This window comes from Passer domesticus, chromosome 4 (assembly GCF_036417665.1).
Source record: "Passer domesticus isolate bPasDom1 chromosome 4, bPasDom1.hap1, whole genome shotgun sequence".
Taxonomy (NCBI): Eukaryota; Metazoa; Chordata; class Aves; order Passeriformes; family Passeridae; genus Passer; species Passer domesticus.
The window spans coordinates 17,265,440-17,279,731 of NC_087477.1; the positions used below are offsets into that span (position 1 = coordinate 17,265,440).

The window sequence follows — 14,292 nt, forward strand, 5'->3', positions numbered from 1 at the left end:
CTGATCCCATCTCTTCTTCATCTGCTTCCATCCTTGACTGCTCCTGGAGTGCAGCACATCTGCTCTACTTTGGCCCTGCACGGCAACTCTTCTTCCTTCCCTGCCCCAGCTTTAGAGAAGAAGAAAACACAAAATGAGAATGCAATGCCCAAGAAAGCACCAATGTTTTGGTTTTCCAACTGTACTGACCATCACCACAGCACCCATATCCTAGGCTAGACATGAAAATGGAAAGCTGCAAGACACCATACATACTTCAAAACCTCAATAATGGGAGGAAATATATACCAACAGTCTGAGGCAGTGAAATCATATCAAAGCAAAAATATATAAAAAACATTAAATTAGATTCAAAACCACATACAACTGTGATGAGAGGGGAAAAATTTATTGGTCCTTTAGATTTCCAATGATTGCTTGTAATATGGTCAGCAAATTCATTCCAATATTACATACAAAGGATTTCCTTGCTTGCCATGTTAGAACTAGCTTAACACTCAGTGGAAATGTAAGGAATAAAAAGCAAAAAAGGATAATCTTGAATTTATTGTGAAATACATGATTATTTTTTCCTATTCCAGCAAAACACCTGTAAAGAACTGGGTTCTGTGCTCAGCACACACCTTCCATGAAGGTGACTCTTGCAGATCACAGAAGGCACTTGGAATTCCTAGCAGTTGGGACAGGGGGAAGAGGAGGGATTACAATGCGCTCCTTTTTTACTAAGTGCAATCCTAGTATAAATTCAAGCAGCCACAAAGCATTAAGATACAAAACCTCAGGCAGGCATGCTAATGAAGGGCCGCAAGGCTGGAGAACAAGGAGAGCTGCGTGGCCCCTGCCCGTCAGTCGTCGTCCCCTCCGCACAGGAGCAGCAGCGCTTTCCTGTAGTCCCCGGACGTGTCTTTCTGTCAATGCAGCACAGCAGCACCGTGAGTCACCAGAGCAGCTGCCAAGGAGGGCCCCAGCCTGCCACACATTCATCCCACCCACAGGAAATCCACACGGATGACTCTCCACTCAGAAATGACACAAGGAAATTCTCTGCCTCTTACACGAGAGCTGTATTTACACAGACAGACTGCCAGAGACAAAAATCTCCAAAAGCTTTACTAGAAAACAGAGCTGCCCATTTGACACATTTGTCTGCAGGGAAAAGTCCAAAGGAGAAGCCCAAAGCAGCACCAAAAGCAACACACGGGGGACAAAGTGCACCTGCCACTGCCCAGAAAGGCACTAGCTCTGCTCCTGCTATCAGTGGGAAGCTCTGATACGAAATCCATATGAGCCTGGCAGGCATCACCAAAAGAAACTCCACCCAGGCTAGTTAAGGGAGCATAATGTCAGGAATGACAATAGAAAAATGATAAAAAAGCAGGACTTTCAGTATAAAACAAAAGGAAAAAAATAAGTCTTTTGGCTTAACTTTGCAGCAACAGCTGGCTCCAGATTTCTTGCTCCTTCCCTTCCTGCTCCTTCCTATCCACTCAAAGGAAATTATGACTCACAGTGAAACCCTCTTCACTTGGAAATGTTGCCAAGGGAACCACACCACAACCCAAGATCTAAACTTCAACCTCATGGTAACTCAGGCTCCCAGCCCCAGTGTTATTTCTCTGGAGCCAGCACCCTCTCTGAAGCACTGCACAATAAGGAACTCAGACAAGAACAAGGAAATGATGCAGTAGCTAAATGTGGTGTATGAGTAATTGTAATTTCAGAAAACCACATCATCTGCCCTAGTGAACACTGGAAGGAAACATCTTTCCATAGGAAGTGTCCCCCTCTTCAACAATGCCATGTCAAAACTGCAGAGGAACTCAATCTCAGAGTCCAGGTCACCCAGCTCTACCCACACCCATCCTCTGCCAAGAAAAACAGTGAAAAGAGTGACATCTCAATCACCCCATGTCCTCTGAGAACAGAACAGTAATTTTACCTGAATCATTTGATACAATGATTTCGCAAAATTCTTTCTGAATTCTCGTCTAATATCCAGCAGATCAACTTCACTTCTTGAAACCATGACTCTGATCAGGGTGTCATCATCAGTGCCAGCCCCCTGAAAAGAAAAGATCAAATAACTTTCCAGTATCAGTCTGTTCTGGACAGATGCTGCAACAAAACACGAAATACAAACAACCATGGTACGACATGAAAGCAACAAGTGGCATCTCAAACCACTCCTGCACTACAGTTCAGCTCCAAAACAGAGAATATTTGGGACAGTATCATGAGACATTCACACTGAAATGTGGGGACCAGAGGAGCTCTGATCCCTGCCTGGACCTCTATCAAGTGCCAGATGCTCAGGCCTCTTAGTTCATGTTTCATCTCAGCCTTCAACTGCAAATGCCCACATAAATTTACAAGATCACAGTTCCAAGCTCACGCAGTAGCACAGCTGCTCACCACAATCAGAATCATGTGTAAATCCCCCCTGCAGTGCACCCTCAGGCTGCAGAACTGCAGTCAGTTCTGGAACTGGGCATCCCCAATCCCAGCAGTGCCCAGCACAAAGCACCATCATACAGCAGGACACAGGCAGAGCAACTCATCCCACGAACTCTCCAGCTGTTCATTATGGGGGCAAGGCTTCACAAACCTTTTCCAACCACACAGACATGCCCCACTCTGTTCATCATCCTCAGTGCTTGAAACATTTCACTTTCCTGTGCAGGCCAAGGCCCTGACCCCTCTGCTCAGGCAAGGCAGACTCCACACAAGCTGAAACCGTATAAACTTTGATGTGCTGACCTGTGGATGCACCTCAGGGAAGGACTTGGCAGAGCCCCCACGGTCATCTTCAGCCTAATGTCCAGGGCCGCTCAATCCTCCTGGGTGCAATATTCTTGGATTACACCTAAAAGTGCCCTAAAGCTGCTCAAAAGTTATGCCATGAGTCCAGTGGTTTCTGAGGAATAAAAGCCAAGCTCTGCTGTACCTAATCATGAAAGCCAGCTCTGCCCAGTGCAGAACCTTGTTATGCCAAACTGATAAATTAGAAGTACAAACTCCTCTGTCAAAGTAATAATTGACAAAAAGCTTTCCTATCTGAAGTGTTGAATGATTTTTATTTATATTTAAAGAACATGTGGGGTATCTCACCAGCACACATTGGTGAGGCTCCTCACAACAGAAGTGTTTAAGAATCTAAAGCCTACAAGAAAATTGCATTCTTTAAAAAAATAAAAATAATTAAGAAAAAAGTAATCCTTCTCAGACAGTTCAGCCTACTGATACAATATTTTGTATTTTTCACCTGAATCTTATTCTACATTGGTATCCAAAGAAGCAGAAAAGGACTTTTAAAAATTAAGTTATAATTTTGTCTCATCACTAACTCTCAAGCTGTCACCTCATCTTCTGACAAACATACTTCAGGGCTCTCTAGCAAGGGGAAGGGAGGAATTCCTCAGGGAAGTTGATAACCTGCCTGAAAACAACAGAGTACTTGCCTCTGGTTTAATTAATATTACCCACTGGGAGTTAAAAATTACAGCTTTCCCAGCTTATCTTTTCCCATCCAAGAGAAGGTGAAGCCAACAGAAACATGGATGCACTGCTAATGCAATTCCCACGCATCATAAATATATTATATTTTATATTTGTTGTATTTTATATTATAAAAATCTTTTGCACCTGTTTAAACCTTCCCTTTTCTCTGCCGAGTTTCTTTTGCTTCTCAAAACAGGATGGATAGTAACCTAAGATGTGTTCCAAAGCTACCCAATGCCCTCAGTGAGCAAATACATCCAAATCAAAGAGCACCAATTTGCACAATCTACAATTCTTTCCTTCCTCATCACACCCACCACCTAAAGACACTGGCATTTAAACAGTTGGGAAGTGCCCAATAGATACTGCCAGGCATTTTCCAGTGTAGCAGCAACAAATCAAAAAACAGCTCATGAGACTAAAAGGTCTGTGGTCTGACAAATCCACAATGAACTCCAAGGAAACTAGGAATTGTTTGCATTCTCTCCCGGCCTGCACTCCCTGAACCTTTTGCAGATAAGTCAGTGATACCGTGAGCATTTACAGTGGCAGAAGAAATTAAAAACAAGCTAAAGGGAGAGGAATTGTAGCTGGAGGAGATGGAAAGTGACCTAGGGAAAACATTTACATACCTTCATGGAATAATACAGGGTCTCAGCAAAATAGGCAGGCACACTTCGGATGCATTTCACTGGAAAAGACAAATGATTGAATTATTGACTGCTGTTAAATACAGGGCAATCACTGATTGTCAAGACAAGGTGTGTGTCACTGGGTTATTCTCTCCAGTGATGTCACCTGGTTGTTCTGGGATTTAGAACAAATATTTATTTCTGATAGCAGAGAGATTTTACTAGTCAAACTCTCCAACATTGTCCTAGATAAGCTGCCAGGAATGCAGGTGAAGGCAGAGCTCTGTCTCAGCTCTGGCAGAGGTGCACATGACCAAACAGAATGCAGTTCACCACCTCTTCTCCAGACATAAAAATAGATCCCAGGTGATTGATTACCTTCCTAAAGGAACCCTGTTTTCACACCAGCCTCTGTGACAACTGCAATTTCAGGAGGCCTGGGAGTAAGCAAAGGCAGCCTAGTGCTAGACATGCTAGGACTCAATTACCCACTGCCAGAAGCAGCTTCTCCAAATCACCAGAGGTCTCGCGGTCAATGGTCTCTTCAATCTGGAAGCCAGAAATGGTCATGTACTTGTCAAACACTGCAAAACAAAGTGTCCTCGGTCAGGGAACAGCCAACATCCCTGCCAGTGGCCCTCCATTCAGGACAATGCCACCTGTGTGTCATTATCCACAGTTCAGGACAATGCCACCTGTGTGTTACCCACAGCTCAGGTGCTATTGGCCACTCACTGTCTTGTTCTGAGCACCAATTTCCCATCAGATGCTCCCTGTACAGCCCCTCACTGCCCCTGGAAGGAACAGCTCCATGCATTATTCCCAATGGCCTAAACAGGTTGGTAAAAGATACTTCTGGATGAGCAAGGAGCAGGGATAAAGGTATTGTCCCTCTATTATCAGCTCAAAAAGTAGGCACCTCAATATGGGCTGAGCTTTTCCAGGGTGGATTTCAGGCAGAAGCTCTCAGTCCCTCATTAACCACACTACCTACCCCTCCTCAAGTGGGAAACACTGCGGGTTCCCAAGATAGTGATGAACTTTTCTTCATCCGTTCCCCATTTCAGCTCCCCAGCTCTGAACAAAACCTGTTACGAATTCAAGAGATCAAAACATCAGCATTTGTTTTGTGTCCACATATCCTGCTGAAAAGCTCTATTTGTCTCACTCTACGGAGCATTAAGTTTACTAACAAGCTATAGCTGGAAGGAAAAAAAAATGAAATTAAATTGCCAAGTACTGACTTTTGGAAATAAATGAAAAAAATCTGAAATTGACTGTGACGGCATTCCCATGAATAATGCATCTTCAAGCCTTGAAACTGACTGTGCATAGTCCTCTTCACAAGGACTGAAGTTTGCTGAAACTGTGATAATACAGCAGATAAAAACTATTCACAGTGCTGCCTTTTCTGCCCTTTTTTCCCTTCCCTTTTTCAAACAGAGAAGCAAAAATTTGTTACATGATGGCTCTTCAACAGCAGAACCAGGACAACTTGGCACAGGAGGAAGTTCTCCAGAAGGAGGGGAAGATGGGTCTAGAAGCTCTCAGAAAGAGCATTTTCAGGCTGATAAATTCTTGTTTGAAACCAGATTTGAATCATGGTTTTGGCACATGTGTGGTTTTTCAGGCAAGTCTGTATTCCATGCAGACAAAGACCTGGATGCATTTTCAGCACCAGGAAAGTAAAACACTACAAAAAGTAGGAATGAGCAAGAGCCAGTAGAAAATGAGAAAGGAAAAGAAATTGGGAAAATGAAATGAGTTCTTTTTCCTGACAGATGGAAAACTTTGCCTTTTTCCAAACTGTGTGCTATGCACTCTGTAAGAAGAAATATACTACAATATGTACAACCTATGATCTTTTTAATATTAATGGTACAGAATGAAAAAAAGGTGGAGAGGGAAAAGCTCAAGGCACTCAGTGCCAGAATATTTTTTACAAATAACATATGCTAAGCCCTCCAAATGAACACCTCCATCCAGTAGCAAATGAGAAGTCCCAGTACAGCATATAGAAATATATCAGCAAAAGATTGAGTTAGGGATACTAGAAGTTGCAAATAGAACTTTATGTCAGCTTTAAGTTTGTACCTGCCTTGCCACTGGGCAATACACAAAACGTACCTCAACTGTACCACTTTAAAGAAGTGATATTCACAAAAGCTTTTCCAAAAAGTCAGACTTTCTCCTTCAGGCAGTCTCAGAAAAGTCTCACAATTGCTTTGAATTAATATATAATAATCGTAAACAAAAAATTTAAAAATCACCACTGAGCAAAAAGTTGGCTCTCTATCAAGTCCCTTCCAGAATATATGACTCAAGAAAAACATTGGGAAGCCAAAAATACTCCTACATCTGCACAGTCCTGTACCTCAGTTCTGACCATCTGTACCATGCAATAGCAACTAGAAAATGACTGAATCTGTTCCAGCTGTGTTGGGTGGTGAATGGAAAAGCCCATTGACTCGAGGTCCCAGCCCAAGTTAAATGTATGCAGCAAACCACAGAGGCTGTCTGGAAAACCAGGACCTTTTCAAGAGCTCTGTTTGGCATCTCCTAAATCTAGCTGCACATTTAAGCCCAATTAGAGGGGCCAAAAGGAATCTATCTGCCTAGCAGGGCCAGTGCTTCACATGTTTCCTCAATTACGTAGCCCCAGCCAAAAGCAAGACTGAAAATTTCATGGAACAGTCTAGTTCACAATTCAAACATTTGCCCCTCTAATTTTCCAGCTGTAACTGTCACAGGAAATTAACTTTGACAGCAGAACAACAATGTTTTCTGCATTTAAGTGACAAAGGATAGGCCTGTACCAGTAAAATATATTTTGCCAATATGACTCTCCATCTCATTGTGCTATCAGGAGAATGTTTTATTGATCTAATATTCTGATGTTTACTGTGTGTCACCTTGAACAATCCCTGTATTTCTTTCATCTCAATAGACAATTTATGAGAGAAAAATGTCTCATGCAGAGTTGTCTGAAATAACTGAGAAGAAACACATATTAAATGAGCTGTAATCAAATTGCTGAAATATCAACCATCACTCCAACAAAGCAAATGGCACCCAGCAAGAGACAGGCAAGGACACAACTAACTGCTGGCATTCATTTCCATCCAGAACACAGGGTTAGGGAGCAGTCATAGGCAAGGGATTAAATTCAGAGAGAAGTCCAAGTCAGGTATTAAGGAATTAACTGTTAACATCTGAGTTTTCCAGCAGTGGGCCCCTCAGCATCACCAAGGCTCAGCCTCTCTTCCAGTGACCTATTCATTGTTTTATTCAGGTCCCTCATTAAGTAATAAGCAAAACAGAAGTGTGAAAATACAAAAAATTTTGATTCCAGTATTTCAGGTTTTCACACTTCTTTTGTCCAGAACATACAAAAGCACATGAAAACATTTAAGAAAAACAGAGAACCTTATCACTTTCACATTTGAATTCCAGCTGTTTGCCATCTTTGTGAGATAACTCAAAATACCCCAAACCCTCAGTCACCCACCTGAGCATCCTGCTCAACAAGAGCCTCATCAACTCCAACATCAGGATCTCTGTTCGCCTAAACAGAAATTCAGAAGTTGTTAAACTCAAGAATTAGCAGGTAAGTCAAAAAGCATTTATCTGTTATATTGAGCCTGTAAGTTACTGTGACAAGTCACTCCCTAATGCATCTTCTCCAAAACCACCTTGTTTTTCCCTTTTGCTTGCATGTGTCTGTATGAAATAAGGGTCCTCTTCCCCTTTTGCCCTCAAAACCCCACATAGCGGCACCTGCTACACCCATGGGCATCACAGAAGTGTTTTGCTTCAGGGATATGGAAATAACTCAGAAGAGAGCCCGAGGCTGACCCTGCACATCAGAGGAAGTGCTTCAGCTCCAGAGGCAGTCCTGCCTAGCACCGGGCCCATCCAGAACCCAGCTTAGTAAGCAGTAAGTGCTAAGTGCACCTAGCAGGGAAAGCCATCCCACACCAGGACACCAACCTGCAGCAGCACCACCAGCAGCCTCTGGAAATGGCCTGATGTTTCCCCTGTGATCTTATCCTCCAGGTCAGCTTCATACTCTGCAACAGAGCAACATTCACTCACCACCTTGCAGGCTCCCTCAGTCTTTTGAGGGGAGAGCAAGGAAAGGCAAAAAGTCCACTTGATTCACAATTTGTGGAATCATCTATCAGAAACATCTTTAACACTCAGGACATATTCTGCTTTCATTTCTATAACACTACTCTAAAAACAGACAATAGAGCACCTCACACCTCATGTCAGGAACAGATTACACACAATATTTTGAAGTACAAGGTGACATGCATGAATTCAGCTCCGTAAGGAACTAAAGAGGATACAGACATGCAGTCATGCTAAAATATGGCAGCCTCACTGTACAAAAACCATGAGCCCAGAAAAGTTTGCTATTGACAATTTTTTTCTCTAGAGAATGTGTTTTGGCTCAAAATTTGTTAAAACATGACAATTTCTTGTGTAGCACGAATCTACACAGAGCTAAAAGAAATCTGTTGAATTAAACATTGCCCTGAAAAATAAGCCCACAATCACAGGGTAAAAGCATCTACTCCTGTGGACAGCCAAAAGCTGAACCTGCTTTAGCATAAGTGCACTTGAACAAAACATAGAGCAAAAGGCAAAAAAAAACCCCCACACTTCTAGTTTTTTATGTAATCCATTTTCTTGTTTCCAACTACTGAAAATTGCCTTTCAGTCAATGGGATGAAAATAATGGGTGGAAATAAATACTTTTGAAAGAACTCTAACTATAAAGCACGAAGCACCATAAACTGCAGTAATAACCCTGAAATAAAACCCATTTCAATTTACAACTCAAATTCTAGTTCCTTTCAATATGAAGTTATGCAACACAGCAGAAAGAACTCCCTCTTGTTGGGCACATCCATCAGTTCAGGCACAGACCTCATTTGAAAGATGAGCTAAAATCATATTAAAGGAACAGAACAGAGACCCTTTTATACAGAAAATTACCTTGCTGATAAACCTGTTTAATATTCTGCACTTCTGCAGGTGTTCTGGAGGCAAGAATTTCAGTCAACACTTTCTCATTGGTTCCTGCTCCCTGCAGGGGTGCAAGTATGAATCGGTTGATGGAATAACAAAAGAACAACAAGAAATCCCTTTAACAATCAAAACCAAGCACATACTTATATATTTGGATCAAATAAACAAAAAAATATTTTCTCTGATATACTATGGGGGTTTTGAATACAATTTATTCCAGTTTATCTTGATTGTTTTCAAAACCAACCCAACAATTCATAAAAGCCCAGTGCTGCAGGATTCAGAGGGGCCCTTTCACACCCCAGCACAGCCAGGTGTGCCTCGTGTCACACCACATGTCACAGCTGAGATGGCCACAATACACAGAATACATACACAGAATTCATAGAATACATACTGGAATACATAGAATTCCAAAAGGCTTCAACCCACACAGTCACTCCACACCACTTGAGAAGGCTGCCAGCATCTGCCCTTCTTGTTCTTCAGCCCAGCCTTTTATCCCCTGATGTTGATGCCCTGCCCCTGTGTGCCCTCTGTCCCTTTGGTGGTTGGTCAGTGCCCTGGGCACTCCCTGGCTCATTGCTGTCAGTGCTGCTCACAGCTGTGCCCACTGGGGATGAGGCTCAGCTGTCCCACTCCCAGTCACCACAAACTGTGTGCCTACACCTCAGTTCCTTGCTATTACAATCAAGGACATCAAGAGAAGTGAGTGGAAGTGCTGTGGTGGAAGAGAAGTGGTGGCTCTGTGCTCACCTGTGTCCTGGCTGGTGACAGACACTGTATGAATTAGAGCTAATTTGCATCTTAGCTCTAATTCATACAGTGTCTGTCACCAGCCAGGACACAGGTGAGCACAGAGCCACCCAGCACAGATCTGCAGCCTGCTGTGAACTGCACTGTTAAACAAACCCCTTCTTCCACTGGAAACAATTTACAACAGAATTGCTAACCCAGATAGTTCCAGCAATTCTGCAGTTCTTAATGACACCAGAACCAACAGACACTCTTTCACTTTTACAAGGATAGAACTTAGAAAAGCCAGGCCAGTATCTTGTTTCAACAAGTCTAATCCTTTGTTTGCAAGAATAATCCACTGCTCTTTTACACAAACAAAGGAGTCATTTCACAAAAGCAACACAGAAATGCAATACTGAGCATTTTTTGCTTCAGCACGTTATTTACAACCTTTTTTGTAAGGAAAACATTGAATACTGAACACCTACAAAGATATGCAACTGCACACAAAGCTATCCAGAACACAAACCTTCCAGGTTACAGGCAATCATTTCCAAAATGCAGATTGCTTCATGAACATGCCTACTGAACAAGGGAGGCAGGCACAGTTAAACTCACTCTAATTCAAGCAGCAGCAGTGAACATTGATGGGACAGCCTTCAGGACAGAGTCAGTGCTCTCAGCTGAGTCACCTTGCAGTGAAGTCCCTGTGCTCACACCTGCTTTACTGCTACCCTCCTTGGCTGAACTGCAGCCAGTACTGACATCCTTTCCTGTGCAAACACATTCTCTAAAATTCCATGGTCTTGGGTTTAACACCTTTTATTTTTTTAAGTGACAAGAACAAAACCACTCTTGTTTCACTATCTTTACTTTCCCTCCTACACCCATCTGGTTCTGTGATTTCCTCTTATTGATTTTAGGAGTCAGTTTTTTACTCCTAAATCAATAAGAGGAGCTTGGGAATACAATTTTTTTTTATTAATCAACAAAGCCTTTATCAGTTGGTCTGTCAGGTACCACCATCCCTTCCCCCAGTGCACATAAAGGCCTTATAGAAAACCTGCAGGAATGAAGTTTCTGTTCCCTGAGGGACTATTTGCTGGGACACAGGTGCATGAGCACTTCCTTCCACAGTTGACTAAAGCCTACATATTAACCAGCTGCTCATCCAGGATCTTGAGAGTTTGCATGGAAGTGTCATTCCACAAAGCACTACCTCACACTAGAGTCAAGTTCAGTGTCCTCTATTTTAATCAATACTGTAAATAGTCCAGGGACATGCAATTCCTGAAATTCCACAGATGTGACACAGGTGGAAAAAAAGAGCACACAGAAGAGACACTGAAATTCTACACATCCACATTGTAAATTGTTTCTTTACCTGGCCTGCCTAGAAAGGCACTAAATGCACTCACTAAAGAGAAAATTTAGAAGGGTAACACAAACAGGCCCATCAATTATTCCCTCTGTGTTACTGAAGACAGTTTTTTAGAGGTCATTCAGTACTACAGACAATACCTGCTCGTAATTTTGGTGGACACCAGTTTACACAAGCTCATTAATTGTGGACTTGCAGTGCAATCCATCAGGGGTAACATACTCTGTAGCTTAAATAACAGCCAAGAAGAAACAAAGAGCACCACACTGCTGTTAAATGCTCCAAACTGATTTTCATACAGGTGTATAGCTATTAAACCTTGGCTGCTCACAGCAGAAAAATCCAGAGCCCTCTGGACTTCAGCACTGCACTTGAACAGCAAAAAGAATGTGAAAGCAACTGCACATCTACCCATAGGATTTAAATCAGAAGGAGCAATTCTTATGCTGTGTAGGTTTCTAAACTGCCTCTGAGTTATTAAGATGAAAAAAAAAACAGACAAAACTATGGCACAGGCAACAGTCAGCACAACTCGGCTATTTTTTTAAGCCTACTTCTATTAGCACTCCCTTCAGCAGCCAAACCCCATTCCTTAAAAAAAAAAAAAAAAAAAAAAAATCAACCAAAAGCACGAATCATTTCATGTAGCGCATTAATTCTCCCTCCTCTTACCTTGATAGCATGCTTGAGTGCATGAGCATCAAAAATATATGCTGGTCTCATCAGAGACACCATCAAAGTTTCAAACTTGCCAGTTAGTTCTGATTTCAGGTCATCCACAAGATCCTAGTGCAGAACAAATGGTGCTGTGATGAACAAGGACTAAGCATTTTAAAAGGAAGCACACGATCTGCAAGCTGACAGACACTGGAGACACAACAAAAAAGACAAGGGACACCTCTCTTGTTTTAATTGGTACCTCAGTTGAAACAAATAAGGCAGGAGAAAAGGATGAACAGGCATTTGGAAAACCTGAAACACGTTATGGTTTTTTTAGGATATGGCAGGGTGGAGGAGAGGGAGAGACAAAAGCAAAAGTAGATTTTCTTGCAAGGGATGTTTTACTGGGAATATGGTGAATGTGCCTTATATTTTAAAGTAATCGTTGTAAGCCAGAACCAGCTCATTTCCAGAGGTATTTTTCCTTCTTACCCTGCCAAATAAGGTTTTAAAGGCAGAAGCTATTTCTTGACGCTGAGCATTGTTTCTGGTGGTGAGGATTGTCAGCACAGTTTCTTCATCAGTCCCTGAAGTTAAAAAGAACAAGTTACAAACACACTGTGAAAAACAAACTGCAGTGGCCCAAACTCAAAAGGCATTAACAGACGCTTTGACAGCAACAGCCTACTGGCAAACAGCAGAAGCATTTAAAATAACAAGTGTCACCCTACCCCAAGCTGAGCCACCAAGTTAGGGGCAAAATCAGTGCTCTGATCCAGACTCTGCTTCAAGCACCAGCTATAACATTTAGTCAGTCTGTTTTCCACAGAAAGGTCTTGCCTTTGGGCTCACCAACAAATTGCCAGCTCCCAGCAAAACTCAGTCCAGCAATCCCAAACACCCCAGAGGGCAGCAGTGTGGAGCTATTACCCATTTTATAAACACAGCATGCAAGGTAGGTCCTCCCAGCATAGCATCTTCCCAGCCCTACTGAGTTTGCCTGTGGGCTGAGGTGTATCACACATCCCTCCTTCCCTTCCTTCCGCTTCAGAGAAAATAGCAAATCAGGGCTTGTTCTCCCAGGAAATTTTGGGGCAGAAAGCTCCGGTGTGGGTTTACAGACCACTTTTTAGTCTGCATTCACACTGCGTACCTGCATTCCTTGCCCCAGTAACTGCACTATGCTCACACATTTGCAGGGCCAGGAGGCTGCTGCAGATTTTCTGTGCAGAGCTCCTGCCATGCTGCTGTAATTCTCCACAGCTGTCCCTGTAAATCCAGAGCTACTGCTCTGTAAAACTTTAGTGTGCCCAGAACAGCATGTGGAACATCCATTTCTTAATGGGGAATGTGCAAACCCCTTCTTTTTTCCCTCATGCTAACCCAAAAATAAACATCCTTGAGAGCTGCACAGTCATAACCAGGACACGCCCAGACCAGTGCGGTCCTGGGGCTGTCGTTCCATAGCCTGTAGACACACGCCCTACTCTCATCTGCTGAGATGAAAAAGTAGATCAGAAAGGATGTTTGCCAAGGAGAAGGAGTCTTTTCTTTCCTGTAAAATAAAAATTATCCTTACCCAATCCCTTCATGGCCTTACGAAGGGCTTCTGCATCAGCTCTGGCATCAAAAGGAGCGAAGGCTGTCACGGTGCCTCTCGTGTACTGGGGGTGGAAAAAGGGGTCAGGGGGAGAGGGAAAAAGCCATGAAATAGAATATTGCATCTTTCAGTTCATACATGAGCTCAGGCTAAGTTTGAATTCAAAACCCAAAAGCTGACTGTCTTTTTCTTGCAATTGTCTGGCTAAAGAGCAGTCTGTGGGCGTTTAAACACGGCTTACTCCAGAGACACTACTATGGCTTCCTTTAGCAGTGCAGCTAAATTTGGGTCTGTTTATGTACCAATTCTGCAAACTACTGCTATCTCCAACACTGGAACATGAATGCAGGGAAATGACTAAGAATTTACCATTTGCTAAAGTAAATTGAAAAATTAATTGCACAAATCATGTATGTTAGCCAAATGACACAAAGACACATATGGAAATAAGAACTTCTCCTCAAGAAAACCCTACTGGAACTCTCAAGCAGTACCACAATGATTTTTTCCACCACCCTGCAACCCACTGAACTCTACAATGGCTTTCAATTTTTTATCATAATGCTTTTGACATGAGCAACTTCTTAAAAAGTGATTCATCTACCTTAGTTGACAGCTAAAAAAAAAAAAAAACAACAAAAAAAAACCCAGTTCAAACATAAGGGTAAGAGATCAGTCCATCCAAACAAAAACAATTGCACGAAGTTTCCATGGAACATGGCTCTTGAGGGAATTTCTCTTTGGAT

At 42.5% G+C, this 14,292-nt stretch overlaps 1 protein-coding gene across 2 annotated transcripts in view; it reads right to left on the minus strand.

The window, feature by feature from the left end:
- Nucleotides 1-372: 372 nt before the first annotated feature.
- Nucleotides 373-14,292, minus strand: part of ANXA5 (annexin A5) — a 31,080-nt gene continuing 17,160 nt past the window's right edge. For both annotated transcript variants that reach the window (XM_064416399.1, XM_064416400.1), the window contains 11 exons: nt 13,526-13,610; nt 12,439-12,533; nt 11,959-12,072; nt 9,135-9,225; nt 8,121-8,200; nt 7,639-7,695; nt 5,125-5,218; nt 4,619-4,714; nt 4,131-4,189; nt 1,940-2,062; nt 373-908 (listed from right to left, as the gene is read on the minus strand). In XM_064416399.1, coding sequence (XP_064272469.1) covers nt 846-908; nt 1,940-2,062; nt 4,131-4,189; nt 4,619-4,714; nt 5,125-5,218; nt 7,639-7,695; nt 8,121-8,200; nt 9,135-9,225; nt 11,959-12,072; nt 12,439-12,533; nt 13,526-13,610 — 957 coding nt within the window. In that variant the 3' untranslated portion in view covers nt 373-845. The remainder of the gene's footprint in view (nt 909-1,939; nt 2,063-4,130; nt 4,190-4,618; nt 4,715-5,124; nt 5,219-7,638; nt 7,696-8,120; nt 8,201-9,134; nt 9,226-11,958; nt 12,073-12,438; nt 12,534-13,525; nt 13,611-14,292) is intronic.